General features: G+C 41.3%; 1 protein-coding gene across 2 annotated transcripts in view; it reads right to left on the bottom strand.

Moving 5' to 3' along the window:
• The window catches only part of RB1CC1 (RB1 inducible coiled-coil 1), a 191,236-nt gene that overhangs the window by 1,921 nt on the left and 172,770 nt on the right, over positions 1 to 16,545 (bottom strand). For both annotated transcript variants that reach the window (XM_069731337.1, XM_069731336.1), the window contains exon 22: positions 990 to 1,060. In XM_069731337.1, coding sequence (XP_069587438.1) covers positions 990 to 1,060 — 71 coding nt within the window. The remainder of the gene's footprint in view (positions 1 to 989; positions 1,061 to 16,545) is intronic.

Consider the following 16,545-nt stretch of genomic DNA (forward strand, 5'->3'; position numbering starts at 1 on the left):
TTGGCCAGGAATCATTGTAACACCTATTTACCTGTAGATTGACCCAATATATGCAGGTAGATGTTTTCTGAGATAACAGATTCTCTTTAAGGGTATGTGTCAACAGGATGGAATAGCTGTGGATTGGGTAGAGCCGCAGCGTTCAATCCGCAGCGTCCAGATGTTACAGCACAGTGGAGGGGATTTTATGAAATCCGGTCTCCACTATGCGTGTGAACACGAACCCGGCGGCCCTTCGTTTACGGACATGTGGCGCGTCTTTTTAGATCGCAGCATGTGTGTTTACCTTGCGTCGACGCTCCGTCGCCGCAAGGTAAAACACAGGGTCCTATGTATGGGGTGCGGAGACTCCGGATGTGTGCAATGAACACATAAGGAATCACGCCGCGTATAGAAGGGGGAGGCGCTTTGGGCGGAGCGAGTTTTCCTCTTCATCCAAGGCGCCGGCAATCAGGATAGTGGAAACATACCCTAATGGTTTGAATTGTTGAGTTTGATCCAGAAAAATGTGTGAAATATAACATGCAAAAAAGTTTAACACAAAAGACATGGTTTAATTAAATTCCATTCTTGGGGTCAGTATGCAATGAAGCCATTAAAAGTCAACAGCATCCACAGGATCATTAGGATAAATAAAAGATCTGAAACAGAACATAAGTCATAACAATAATGTGAACAAGTCAAATTGAGGATTCTAGGAATGAGTTGTGTAGGATTAGAAAAACATGGCCTTGTTCTTCTAGAAACAATCCTACACTGTCCACATGTGTGTTGTACTGGAACTCAGTCCTTTTCGTCCCACCAGCTGTCATCTACTACAGGACATCTCAGTTACATAAAATATTTAAGAGAAATGAAACCATATTCTGAAACATCAATGATTCTGCATAGATATCACCTTAACTCTCCATTCATCCTGTGCAACAGCTCGTTACAGATAACTATGTAACAGATCTAAAAACAAAGGACCGCATATGTACGCAGTTTACCTTTTTTGCTTGGCAATACTCCTTTTCCATCACTTTACCAAGTACCCAGGGCCTTCTAGAAGAACCAGAAGCTGCATGAAACAAGGAAAAATATATAAAGCATAGTAAGCCTCAGACTTCGACACAACAGTACAGGTAAATCTAGGACTTCATGATGACATGTGGTAGTTCTACAACATGGGATCAAATTGGCACAGCTAGAGAATAATACTGCGCTGTGGTCAGCATGTTATTTTGACCATGATCCATCAGTCCACGGAAATGTAATCCTTAAATGCATTATGTCCTTTATGGACGGAGTTAACATTTTTTGGAAAAAAAGACTTTCTAAAACATTTTTGTTTAGATACATAATATGGCTATAGGTATTTTGAAACAAGTTCGCTAATGCCAGTTACTGGCTGCAGCGGTCATGTGTTGTATATGGGATATCACAGCTGCAGCAATGGCCAGCATCACCAGAGAGATTGGCACTGGAGTTGTAAGTAACGCTTATTTTGTTATTATACAGCTCTACATGCCCCTGCCCTAACCACTTTAAAAAGTAACTACACTTTTATATGTTGAAGAGCCATTAATTCAGTAGAGATCTGGGCCCCTCTCAATGTTACATCAAAAGACCTCCCATAAATACACAACTCCTGCTAGATTGCACACACAAAGCACAAAGTCAGACTTTCTATTGAACTTGTACTCCGCTCTGTGTAGGCGTTCCTGTCTCCTACTTAGCTGCCACCTCCAAAAGGGCATTTACGTTGCAAGATAATCATGAGCGAGTGCAGTTAAAAGCAATCGTTTCACAACTATTTTGCCATGTAAACAGGCTGCAGATCATCTGAAGCAGCAAAATGCTCGTTCATCGGGAGAAATGATCTTCTCTGCAGCACAAAAGATAATCGTTCTCGGCGGTGCATCATCCTGTGTATACAGGACTCACTCTGCTGAGAACTATGGCCGCCTATGTGAACTGAGCCATCTAGTGGAGATCGCTCAATGCTCATCACTTACTTTGGTCTGCCTGTGTAATCAGGCATTCAGGATACCACCAATCATTAAATGTTTGGCGATGATTTTGTGCCGCCAGTCAGTTCGTGTAAACAGACCTTTGCTATTTAAGTAAATGAAAGTCTTGGATTGGGGGTGAGGGACACAGCCAGCATCCACATCTCCCTTGGCTTTCATGTAGGTAATCTTCTTGGATCATATCTTTATCCATTCAGGTGACATTGGATTTCTTTACTGAACATACATTATAGCTAATAGACATATATCATTAATCACTTTGTGATTGAATTGCTCCCCCATGTAAGATGCCATATATCAGATGTTCTATAATTACTTAAACTGCTATTGATATGTAACCCTTTAGGCCTTGGTATACTCTAATATACTGTAGTTACAATACGGTTGTTACCGACTTTGAATACCTGTGGGACACTACACAGGCTGAGTAATAGAAATCATATGAATGTTTACACCACCAAGCACTTTCTTAATCTTGCTGCATGTATATTTTCCCACACTTATCCAAAACTTATGAGAAAGATATGTAAATATATATATATATATATATATATATATATATATATATATATATATATATTTGTACCTGTAACACCTAGTGTTTTTTATTTGTAATTTTATTATTTAATAATTAATAAACATTTGATTTGATCATCTCTTGCATACAGTTCTTTATTCTGGATCCCAATCATTAAATGTTTGGCGATCATACTGTGCCGCCAGTTGGTTCGTGTAACCAGACCATTGCTCTTTAAGTAAATTTAAGTCCCTGTCATCCAACTTTCTTAGAAATGTAAATAAAAAAATGTAAAATCTTGAAGTTGCCCATGGGTATTTTTTGGAGAAAATGTTTCACACAGAGGTAGCATTTCTTTACGCTTATGACTTTGCCTCAGATGACTCCATCATTTGCTATGTATTAGGACACAGCAGGAGTTCCTGAAGGATTAGAATGCATTACGTAATAATCTTTCAAATAAAATCAATCTGTACTAGATCCGCTACCCTTTAAGGTTAGCCTACCAATTGCCTGACTTAGCCTTGCTGCTTTATTTTATTTATTTTACCCCAGCTTAAACATAAACTCTGCAGGTTAATGTCCAGCCATAAATGCATGAGTTTATATTCTAAATATTAGCTTCAATCTCCCATCTGGACAGTTAAAATGTTTGAGATCTGGCAAACAACGATCAGCAACTAATACGAAGTCACTGAAACGTCAACAAGTCATATGTCTTTACAGCAAGATCCTACTCGGTGCAGTATGACGATGCCTGATGTACTGCATGCTTAACGTAGCAAAAAGGCAAGGCAGGTGTTCCTATACCTAGAAATAAATCTATGTGAACGCAATGAGGGCAGAGACTAGAATAAATCAGCAGCAGAAGAGCAACTGTACTCCTCTGCTAGAAAGAATGCTGGATTATAATTGAGAAATTAAGAACTTTTTTTGCGATAAAATGTTAAGTTTAGGTTTTACATTATGATTGTCTACAACTTGGACAGAAAGAAACGATGCAACAAAAAAGCATAAGAATGACCGATCATGAAAATCGTAAAATCTTCCGGGGTGAGAGACATATTGGGACAGCACTCTGATTAACACATTGATATAATAATGGCATGATATACACTACATGCACCAGTAATCATATTGTATTTTTGCATCAAAAATTCTATGCCGTTTATTAATATATCTTAATTGTTACCAGAGTTCTGTTTTTCTGAGGCACAGCTCGATTCCCTGTATAGACATATACTATGCCGACGGCCAACAGCTGCCAATAGATGGAGATTAGGGTCTTAGCTCAGTGTGTAAAAAGATAACCCCCCCTTGATATGTCACAGTTCAGTGATTGGTGGGGTCCCAACTCTGAAAGCCCCACCAGTTGCTTCAACATAGAGGCAGAAGATCATCAGAGCGGAGTGGTTTATCGACTTGTTATGGGTCAGTTCAAGCTTAGTAGATCAGTTCAGCACTGACCAAAACTACAGCATTTTTAAATAATTTTCGCCTTTGAGGGCAATTTACCACCAGGTTTTACCCCCAGTTAACCAGTTCTACTACTCTTTTTGGCTTAAAACTACTTTTTCAAACTTAAAAGAATTTTCCGGTCTAAAATTAAATGTCTGCAATCACTGTATGACTGCAGACTTATACATCTCTTCAGCCCCCAAACCCTGCACTGGAGGATTCGCCGCTGTGTGCCGGTGGTCAAATGTGTGATATACATTCTCCGCGGCAGAAGCTGTATAGAGGAGGTGCCTTCGCTCAATACACTTGACTGGCATATCTTTTGGTCAGTGTGTGGGGCAGAGGAGTGTGATTTTCAACAAGACCCTGAAACCTCTGCCCCACCGCACGCATTGTTAACATACCACACAAGTCGCCTGATCACTGGGCACAGAGAGTGATCAGGCCACGGCACTCACAAGGAGCAACCCGAACGTAAAAAAAAAAAATATATGGTTACCCTCTTCCATTTTATACTCTGGTTCTCTTCTGCCCAGCAAACTGTAGAAAAAGTGTTAGAAAATAAGCTTGCAAAACTACGGCGTCATACCGTAATAAGTTCACAACTGTCAACTGCAGCTGAAATGAAGCTGTGCCAGGATCTCTTATATTAATGGATGTGGACGATGCAGCGAAGTGGCTCAGTGGTTAGCACTGTAGATTGCCGCATTCAAATTCCACCAAGGGCAACATCTGCAAGGAGTTTTGACGCTCCTCCTAGGTTTGCGTGGGTTTGTATGTAAATAGGTCTTAAAAAGGTAAAATTCAACTTTAAATATTGTAATCTAAATATTGTAATCTAATTTACTCTATCTTCCAAGATGCTTTTAGAAAAAAAAAAACCTGAAACTTCAAAAAAACAAAATAAAAAATTTGGATTATAGAGAACATTCTTGAAGCTGAATCTACTTTATCTAAAAATACCTACCTGCAACACATTTTTCCTGTAGTTTTTAAAAGTAAAAATTAAAAATAAATGATGGTCAGCATTAGATGATGCTGCATTGATACAGACAGGGCTTTATATTCATATGCAGGGTTAAAGATTATATCTTACTCTCTGCAACCTTCAATAACATTATTGCCCAACTAGTAATCGGAATTGCCTCCAAGGGTCAGGGACTTCTGCACATTAACAACAGATCACTGTATCCTTTCTATGCCAACAAGACTTCAGTCTTGTGAGATAAAATCATTTCAACTGAACATATTCTGGATCGTTCCAGTTTATGAACAAAACCAGATGAGGCATATAAATAGAAAAATTGACAACATGAAGAGCTGTGAAAACAAGGCTTTCCATTGTTCACTACTTTTCATTACCAATTACAGGATTTGACAGTGTCTAATTGGGTGAGGCGAAACACACATCTCACACACCACTGTATTTTACAGTCTCTATCCTTATCTGTCCTCAGAAGTATGAACTTCATTATTTTGAAAGGGGGCACAGATCTGTGTCAAAACCCGATAGTGTGGGAATGTTGCACTAAGTATTAACCCCTTAACGACCGCCGATACGCCTTTTAACCGCGGCAGTTAAGGGTATTTAAACCACAGCGCCGTTAATTAACGGCGCTGTGGAAAAAGTGAATAGCGCCCCCCAGAGTTGGATTTTCTCTGGGGTCTCGGTTGCCAGGGGTAGCCGAGACCCCAAAGAACATGATTTGGGTTTTTTTTTTATCGACCCCCAGGTTGTGATCGCCGGTAATTAACCGTTTACCGGCGGTCGCAAAAAAAAACAAAAAAAAAAAAACAAAACGTGATTTCCCATTTAATTTCTCTGTCCTTCGATGTGATCGCACATCGGAGGACAGAGAAATGGGGTCCCCGATAGCCCCCCGATACTCACCTGTCTCCCCCGGTGCGCCTCGTGGCTCCCAATGGGCGCCGCCATCTTGTTCTGGCCAAAAAATGGCGGGCGCATGCGCAGTACGCCCACCGGCCGGCACCCGGAAAATCTTTGGGGTCTCGGCTGCCAGGGGTAGCCGAGACTCCAAAGAACATGATCGGGGTCAGTTTTTACCAAACAGTTAATTACCGGCGGCCGCAAAAAAAAAAAAAGCGATCTGTCATTCACTAGCCTCTGATGTGATCGCACATAAGAGGACAGAGAAATAGGGGGATTCAGGGACCCTGCTATACTTACCGGTGTCCCTGGGTCCTCCTGCGTCCGCTCCTGCCCGCCAGCTTCTTCATCCAGTAAGAAAATGGCGGGCGCATGCGCAGTGTGCCCGCCATGATCTGCGGGCCGGCAGCTGGAGGAGTTGGGGCTAAAATTAGGGTTAGGGTTGGAGCTAAATTTAGGGTTCGGGTTAAATTTAGGGTTAGGGTTGGGGCTAATTTTAGGGTTAGGGATAGGCTTCTTTCACACTTGCGTTGGTACGGGGCCGTCACAATGCGTCGGCCCGACATACCGACGCAATGCGTCAGCCCGACGTACGTTGTGAAAATTGTGCACAACGTGGGCAGCGGATGCAGTTTTTCAACGCATCCGCTGCCCAGTCTATGTCCTGGGGAGGAGGGGGCGGACTTACGGCCACGCATGCACTGTCAGAAATGGCGGACGCGACGTACAAAAAAACTTTACATTGAACTTTTTTTTGTGACGATGGTGCGCCAAAACAAAACGGATCCAGTGCACGACGGACGCGACGTGTGGCCATCCATCGCGATCCGTCGGCAAAACAAGTCTATGGGCAAAAGAACGCATCCTGCGAGCACATTTGCAGGATCCGTTTTTGTGCAAAACGATGGATTGCGACGGATGCCACACGACGCAAGTGTGTAAGTAGCATTAGGTCTAATGTTAGGGATAGGCTTCTTTCACACTTGCGTCGGTACGGGGCCGACGCACGTTGTGAAAATTGTGCACAACGTGGGCAGCGGATGCAGTTTATCAAAGCATCCGCTGCCCAGTCTATGTCCTGGGGAGGATGGGGTGGAGTTACGGCCTCGCATGCACGGTCGGAAATGGCGGACGCGACGTACAAAAAAGTTACATTGAACTTTTTTGTGACGACGGTCCGCCAAAACACAACGGATCCAGTGCACGATGGACGCGATGTGTGGCCATCCGTCGCGATCCGTCGGCAATACAAGTCTATGGGCAAAAAATGCATCCTGCGGGCACATTTGCAGGATCCGTTTTTTGTCCAAAACGACGGATTGCGACGGATGCCATATGACGCAGGTGTGAAAGTAGTCTTAGGGCTAGGGTTGGGGCTAAAGTTAGGGCTAGGGTTATGGTTGGGCTAGGGTTAGGGTTGAGGCTAAAGTTAGGGTTGGGGCTAAATTTAGGGTTAGGGCTAGGGTTAGAGTTGGAATTAGGGTTGGTATTAGGGTTAGCATTAGGATTACGCTTGGGATTAGGGTTAGGTTTGGGTTTAGGGTGTATTGAGGTTAGGGTTAAGATTAGGATTAGGGGTGTGTTGGATTTAGTTTTGATTAGGGTTATGGTAAGGGTTGAGATTAGGGTTGTTTTGGGGTTAGGGGTTGTGATTATCGTTAGGGTTGTGATTAGGATTATGGATCGGGTTGGGATTAAGGTTAGGGGTGTGTTGGGGTTAGGGTTGGAGTTAGAATTGGGGAGGTTTCCACTGTTTAGGTACATCAGGGGGTCTCCAAACACGACAGCCAATTTTGAGCTCAAAAAGTCAAATGGTGCTCCCTCCTTTCTGAGCTCTGCCGTGCGCCCAAACAGTGGTTTACCCCCACATATGGGGCATCAGCGTACTCGGGATAAATTGGACAACTACTTTTGGGGTCCAATTTCTCCTGTTCCCCTTGTGAAAATAAAAACTTGGGGGCTACAAAATCTTTTTGTGGAAAAAAAAATATTTTTTATTTTCACGCCTTTGCATTATAAACTTCTGTGAAGCACTTGGGCATTCAAAGTTCTCACCACACATCTAGATAAGTTCCTTGGGGGGTCTAGTTTCCAAAATGGGGTCACTTGTGGGGGGTTTCTACTCTTTAGGTACATCAGGAGCTCTGCAAATGAAACATGACGCCAACAGACCATCCCATCAAAGTCTGCATTCCAAGCAGTGCTCCTTCCCTTCCGAGCCCCGATGGGTGCCCAAACAGTAACCCCCACATATGGGGTACCAGAATACTCAGGACAAACTGGTCAACAGATTTTGGGGTCCAATGTCTCCTGTTACCCTTGAGAAAATAAGAAATTGCAGGCTAAAAAATAATTTTTGAGGAAAAAAATTGATTTTTTATTTTCACGGCTCTACTTTATAAATTTCTGTGAAGCACTTGGGGGTTTAAAGTGCTCACCAGACATCTAGATAAGTTCCTTAAGGGGTCTAATTTCCAAAATGGTGTCTCGTGGGGCGTTTCCACTGTTTAGGCACATCAGGGGCTCTCCAAACGCGACATGGCGTCCGATCTCAATTCCAGCCAATTCTGCATTGAAAAAGTAAAATGGCCCCCCTTCTCTTCCAAGCTCTGCGGTTCGCCCAAACAGTGGTTTACCCCCATATATGGGATATCGGCGTATTCAGAAGAAATTGCACAAGAAAATTTATGGTTAAATTTCTGTTCTTACACTTGTGAAAATAAAAAAAAATGGTTCGGAAGTCAAATGTTTGCAAAAAAAAGTTAAATGTTCATTTTTTCCTTCCACATTGTTTCAGTTCCTGTGAAGCACGTAAAGGGTTAATTAACTTTTGAATGTGGTTTTGAGTACCTTGAGGGGTGCAGTTTTTAGAATGGTGTCACACTTGGTTATTTTCTATCATATAGTCCCCTCAAAATGACTTCAAATGTCATGTGGTCCCTAAAAAAAATGGTGTTGTAAAAATGAGAAATTGCTGGTCAGCTTTTAACCCTTACTCCCTAACCTAAAAAAAAATGGTTTCCAAAATTGTGCTGATGTAAAGTAGACATGTGGGAAATGTTATTTATTAACTATTTTTTGTGACATATCTCTCTGATTTAAGGGCATAAAAATACAAAGTTTGAAAATTGCAAAATGTAAAAAATTTTCGCCATATTTCCATTTTTCTCATAGATAATCGCAAGTAGTATCGAAGAAATGTTACCACTAACATGAAGTACAATATGTCACGAAAAAACAGTCTCTGAATCAGCGGGATCCGTTAAAGCGTTCCAGAGTTATAACCTCATAAAGTGACAGTGGTCAGAATTGTAAAAATTGGCTCGGTCATTAAGTACCAAATTGGCTCTGTCACTAAGGGGTTAATAAGTCATAGTCTTAGCTGATCTGGAGAGTTGTCCACCATTCAGCGTGCTTACACCATCCTTGTTGCTCTCAGTGCACTAATATCATATTTGCACAAACAAGATTGGGGGTTCAAGTTCTGAGACCCCACCAACTAATCAAAAAACCATAAGCCTTCAACTTCATCTGTACCCTGCTCTGTGGGAACACTGAGGCTGGTACTAAGAGGTCTCCTGCACATGTGATAGTTTAGCTGCGAATTTTACAAATTAGAAAATAAAGACCCGATTCATCAAAAGCAATTTATGCATTTACAATTCTGTTGTAAATTACTTTGACAAAAAAAAAGCAAAATTTTGTGACTTTTGACATTTTCACACCAGTTTCTTCGAGCGCCACCAAAATAGAGCGAATCTAATTCATGAAAAGCTGTAATGTTCATTACATCATGTTCAGATGCTCCAGATTCTTTAGGAGGTGTGTGCCCCCCATCATCAAGACCAGCGAGAAAATCAAACTGTTGAATCGGGGAGAAAATATCAGCAAAGTAGATGATATTTTAACAAACTTCACCCTAAGACTGCGTATATGTATAAATTGAGAGGCAAGTGTAAAATTTTAAAGATGTAGCACGGCATTTCTTTCTGTTAATTTTCACAATAATTTCAATGTAGAGTGGTGAAATCCAGGACGATATGTTTTAGTGAATTACAGCAAAATCTACCACAGAATTTGTGGGTGAAAAAAATCTGTCTCAAGGCAAGTATCCCTTAACCCTTGGCAATACGTAGAAAGAAGCGGCAACACTCACCGGTCCTGTGTGGTCTGAATCATTTATTAGAAGAGTGCATACACCGCGTCTTCACGGCATCGGGATACAAACAAGGAAGCGCTACTGTCGGCGCGAAACGGCCATCGTCACATCCTGCTCACCTCCTTCCTTGTTTGTATCCCGATGCTATGAAGACGCGGTGTATGCACTCTTCTAATAAATGATTCAGACCACACAGGACCGGTGAGTGTTGCCGCTTCTTTCTACGTATTGCCAGTGGTTTGTACTTGTTTCATGCGTGCACCTCTACCTGGTAGTCGGATCCTGGAGATGTTACTATGCACCGAAGATACCGCTAGTGATTGAGGATCAGCTGTGCGGTGCCTTTTGTTCTAGACTGCTATCCCTTAACCCTTGTTTGGGCATATAATATTGATGACCTAATCTTAGGATGGGTCATCGATCAGATCTGTGGGACCTACCAGTCCGCACCGCAATGAGCACCTGTAATTAGCACAGATGGCAGCTGGATCTATGCATTAACCCCTTAGTGACCGCCAATACGCCTTTTAACTGACCTGAGATATAAGAGACTTATATCCCCATACAGGTGACAATCCAGTAGCTGTCAGCTGTCCACTATAGCTGACAACTTGCTGCATCAGCCATGATCAGTGTTTGCACCATCCAAATCTATTTAACCCCTTAGATGCTGCTGTCAATAGTGACTACATCATTATAAACGGTTAACAGACTGTGGGGGCTTCCTCTTTATCCCAATTGGTGGTCTCAGATCATAATTGCATGGTCCTGATGTTTGTCATGGAAATTCATGACCAAATAGAGGCCTTAGAGTCTGTCGGCTGTAGTAATCTGTTCAGAAGTTAGTGACATTTAGGTGATAAAAATACACATTTTCATTTTTCTCATGCCACTTTGCATTAATTCCTGAAAATCACTCGAAGGGTTAACAAATGACCTGACTGCAGTTTTCAATATGTCAGGGGGTGCTGTTTTTAAAATGGTATCACTTGTGGGGATTTCTCTATATATAGGACCCCCAAATTCACTTCAAACATGGATAGGTCCCTAAAAAAATACATTTTGTAAATTTCCTTGAAAAAAATTTAAATTGTTGATACATTTTTAATCCTCCTAAAATGCTAACAAAATAAAATAACATTTTGCAAATAGTGCTGTTGTAAAGCAGACATGTGGGAAATGTTATTTATTAATGTTTTGCTGTGGTATGACTATCGGGATTAACCCCTTCGCGACACGCGCCGTACTAGTACTGCGCTGCCGGCACTGCATTAGTGCCAGCAGCAGTACTAGTACGGCGCACCGATCACCGCGGTCTAGCGCTGAGCGCCGCGGTGATCGGGTGCGGGTGTCAGCTGTATATGACAGCTGACACCCTGCAGCAATGCCCACGATCGGCGCTATCGCCGATCGCGGGCATTTAACCCCTCTGATGCCGCTGTCAGTAGTGACAGCGGCATAGAGGGGGATCGCGCAGGGACGGGGGCTCCCTGCGCTCTCCCACCGGAGCAACGCAATGAGATCACGTTGCTCCGGTGACCCGGAAGGAGTCCCCGGATCCAAGATGGCCGCCGGACTCCTTCCGGGTCATGAAGTGACCTGGCTAGCCGGCGCCTGCTGAGAGCAGGCGCTGGAAAGCCAGGTAAGCTGCCTGTCAGATCGTTGATCTGACAGTGTGCTATGCACAGTGTCAGATCAACGATCTGATCTAATACAGAGATGTCCCACCCTGGGACAATGTTAGAAAGTAAAAAAAAAAAAAAATAGAATGTGTAAAAAAAAATAAAAAAAATCCCCAAATAAAAAAAAAAAATTTCCCAATAAATCCATTTATTTATGTAAAAAATGTACACATATTTGGTATTGCCGCGTCCGTAACGACCCGCTCTATAAAACTATCCCACTAGTTAACCCCTTCAGTGAACACCAGGGAAAAAAAAAAAAAAAAAAACAAGGCAAAAAACAACGCTTTATTATCATACAGGCGAACAAAAAGTGGAATAACACGCGATCAAAACGACGGATATAAATAACCATGGTACCGCTGAAAACGTCATCTTGTCCCGCAAAAAAAAAGCCGCCATACAGCATCATCAGCAGAAAAATAAAAAAGTTATAGCTCTCAGAATAATGCGATGCAAAAACAATTATTTTTTTATATAAAATAGTTTTTATTGTGTAAAAGCGCCAAAACATAAAAAAAATTACATAAATGAGGTATCGCTGTAATCGTACTGACCCGAAGAATAAAACTGCTTTATCCATTTTACCACACGTGGAACGGTATAAACGCCTCCCCCAAAAGAAATTCATGAATAGCTGGTTTTTGTTCATTCCGCCTCCCAAAAATCGGAATAAAAAGCGATCAAAAAATGTCATCTGCCCGAAAATGTTACCAATAAAAACGTCAACTCGTCCCGCAAAAAACAAGACCTCATATGACTCTGTGGGCCAAAATATGGATAAATTATAGCTCTCAAAATGTGGTGATGCAAAAACTATTTTTTGCAATAAAAAGCGTCTTTTAGTGTGTGACAGCTGCCAATCATAAAAATCCGCCAAAAAAACGCTATAAAAGTAAATCAAACCCCCCTTCATCACCCCCTTAGTTAGGGAAAAATAATAAAATGTAAAAAAATGTATTTATTTCCATTTTCCCATGAGGGCTAGGGTTAGGGCTAGGGTTAGGGCTAGGGTTAGGGTTGGGGTTAGGGTTTCAGTTATAATTGGGGGTTTCCACTGTTTAGGCACATCAGGGGCTCTCCAAACGCGACATGGCGTCCGATCTCAATTCCAGCCAATTCTGCTTTGAAAAAGTAAAACAGGGCTCCTTCCCTTCCGAGTTCTCCTGTGTGCCCAAACAGTGGTTCCCCCCAACATATGGGGTATCAGCGTTCTCAGGACAAGTTGGACAACAACTTTTAGGGTCCAATTTGTCCTGTTACCCTTGGGAAAATAAAAACATAGGGGATAAAATATCATTTTCGTGGAAAAAAAAAAATATTTTTTATTTTCACGGCTCTGCGTTATAAACTGTAGTGAAACACTTGTTGGTTCAAAGCTCTCACAACACATCTAGATAAGTTCCTTTGGGGGTCTAGTTTCCAATATGGGGTCACTTGTGGGGGGTTTCTACTGTTTAGGTACATCAGGGGCTCTGCAAATGCAACATGACGCCTGCAGACCAATCCATCTAAGTCTGCATTTCAAATGGCGCTCCTTCCCTTTCGAGCTCTGCCGTGCACCCAAACAGTGGTTCCCCCCAACATATGGGGTATCAGCGTTCTCAGGACAAGTTGGACAACAACTTTTGGGGTCCAATTTGTCCTGTTACCCTTGGGAAAATAAAAACATAGGGGATAAAATATCATTTTCGTGGAAAAAAAAATATTTTTTATTTTCACGGCTCTGCGTTATAAACTGTAGTGAAACACTTGTTGGTTCAAAGCTCTCACAACACATCTAGATAAGTTCCTTTGGGGGTCTAGTTTCCAATATGGGGTCACTTGTGGGGGTTTCTACTGTTTAGGTACATCAGGGGCTCTGCAAATGCAACATGACGCCTGCAGACCAATCCATCTAAGTCTGCATTTCAAATGGCGCTCCTTCCCTTTCGAGCTCTGCCGTGCACCCAAACAGTGGTTCCCCCCAAAATATGGGGTATCAGCGTTCTCAGGACAAGTTGGACAACAACTTTTGGGGTCCAATTTGTCCTGTTACCCTTGGGAAAATAAAAACATAGGGGATAAAATATCATTTTCGTGGAAAAAAAAATATTTTTTATTTTCACGGCTCTGCGTTATAAACTGTAGTGAAACACTTGTTGGTTCAAAGCTCTCACAACACATCTAGATAAGTTCCTTGGGGGGTCTTCTTTCCAAAATGGGGTCACTTGTGGGGGGTTTCCACTGTTAAGGCACGTCAGGGGCTCTCCAAATGCGACATGGCGTCCGATCTCAATTCCAGCCAATTTTGCATTGAAAAGTCAAATGGCACTCCTTCCCTTCCGAGCTCTGCCATGCGCTCAAACAGTGGTTTATCCCCATATATGAAGTATCGACGTACTCAGGACTAATTGCACAACAACTTTTGGGGTCCAATTTATCCTTTTACCCTTGGGAAAATAAAAAATTTGGGGCAAAAAGATCATTTTTTGTGAAAATTAATAAAAAAATTTTTTTTACGGCTCTACATTATAAACTTCTGTGAAGCACTTGGAGGTTCAAAGTGCTCACCACACATCTAGATTAGTTCCTTAGGGGGTCTACTTTCCAAAATGGTGTCACCTGTGGGGGTTTCCACTGTTTAGGCACATCAGGGGCTCTCCAATCGTGACATGGGCTCCGATCTCAATTCCAGCAAATCTTGCATTGAAAAGTCAAATAGCGCTCCTTCCCTTCCGAGCTCTGCCATGTGCCCAAACAGTGGTTTACCCTCACATATGGGGTATCAGCGTACTCAGGACAAATTGTACAACGACTTTTGTGGTCCAATTTCTCCTGTTACCCTTGGTAAAATGAAACAAATTGGACCTGAAGTAAAAATTTTGTGAAAAAAAAGTTAAATGTTCAATTTTTTTAAACATTCAAAAAATTCCTGTGAAGCACCTGAAGGGTTAATAAACTTTTTGAATGTGGTTTTGAGTACCTTGAGGGGTGCAGTTTTTAGAATGGTGTCACTTTTGGGCATTTTCTGTCATATAGACCCCTCAAAGTCACTTCAAGTGTGAGGTGGTCCGTAAAAAAATGGTTTTGCAAATTTTGTTGCAAAAATGAGAAATCGCTGGTCAACTTTTAACCCTTATAACGTCCTAACAAAAAAAAAATTATGTTTCCAAAATTGTGCTGATGTAAAGCAGACATGTGGGAAATGTTGTTTATTAACTATATTATGTGATATAACTCTCTAATTTAAGGGCATAAAAACTAAGAGTTTGAAAATTGCTAAATTTTCATAATTTCCGACAAATTTTTGTTTTTTTCACAAATAAATGCAAGTCATATCGAAGAAGTTTTACCACTATCATGAAGTACAATATGTCACGAGAAAACAGTGTCAGAATCACCAGGATCCGTTGAAGCGTTTCAGAGTTATAACCTCATAAAGTGACAATGGTCAGAATTGTAAAAATTGGCCCTGTCACTTAGGTGAAAACAGGCTTTGGGGTGAAGGGGTTAAAGGGATAATCATTCAAAGTTTGAAAATTGCAAATTTTTTAACATTTTTTTCAAATTTCTGACATTTTTTATAAATAAACAAAGCATATCAACCTAAATTTACCATTATCATAAAGTATAATGTGTCACGAAAAAACAATCTCAAAATCACTGGGCTTTGTTGAAGCATTCCAGAGTTATTACCACATAAAGTAACACTGGTCAGATTTCAAAAATTTGGCTCCGTCACTAAGGGGTTAAATGGACCACAACAGCACAGCTGTTCAATGTGTAGCAGCAGCTGCTCTGCAGATCAGAGGACATAATAACAGCTGATCGGTAGGAATGCCAGGTGCTGCACCCCCACTGATCCGTAAATGATTAACTATCCTCGGATAGGTCAGCGATAGTATATGACATCCTTTAACTCTGCTGTTCTGTTCGGGGCCTATTTAACTCAAGAAAAAAAGTTTGTGAAGCTGCACATTATTTAGTATGAGGATCTGCAAATCATAGTGAGTTTATTGATGAATACGTGTTATTACGAGTGGGTTTTTTTTTTCCCCCCCGAAATAATGATTGTTACACATGTACTATTCGTGATAAGTATTTTATACAGATCTCCTGTTGCATAAATGATTTATAGTATCATTGCGGATTATCTATTCCATCTACTTATGTTTACTGATTTCTCCAGTTCTTGCAGGTCCAAGAGCTCGGCACATTTGCAGATGGATGGGCTTTGAGTACAGGTCTGTTCTGGTCAGTTTTACTGTAGTTTATAAGCTCTTATTGCTGCTATACTGGTTAGTGTTTATTTGGATTTTATTATTCTTTATTTATATAGAGCTATTTTATTCCACAATGATGATTTTACCCGTTGAAAGTCGTGTGTCCATTATTTGGAAAGTTGGATAACAAATGTAGCAAAGAAGATCATTGAGTGTGTAGCTGAATTGTAAAAGCTTTCCAACGCTTCAGATTCTGAAGAAGATATCCAACTGGAGAAAGTGTCCAAAGATGAGGACCACATAAGTGGTGGGGAAAGTAATTACGAGAATTCTGATCCTGATGTTGAATCTGATGAAGCACGATACCTGGATAACTAGCCCGATGCGATAATTCAACTGGTATTGAAGTCATATACTTAGAGTAGCTAAATGTCAAAATTAACAGACTTTAATAGGTCATACTGACCCAAACAGTACAAGTGTATAGCAATACACACAGAACAGCAGGGTTACTAGTGATGCCGATTTACGAAAAGTGGTTGAAAAATAGATGGTCCAATTTTCTAGGCAGCTTTTTGACAAACACTGCATTTTTGGAATGAAGAAAGCAACCAACAGCACTCT

The sequence above is a fragment of the Ranitomeya imitator genome, chromosome 6 (genome assembly GCF_032444005.1).
Source record: "Ranitomeya imitator isolate aRanImi1 chromosome 6, aRanImi1.pri, whole genome shotgun sequence".
In the NCBI taxonomy this organism is placed as follows: domain Eukaryota; kingdom Metazoa; phylum Chordata; class Amphibia; order Anura; family Dendrobatidae; genus Ranitomeya; species Ranitomeya imitator.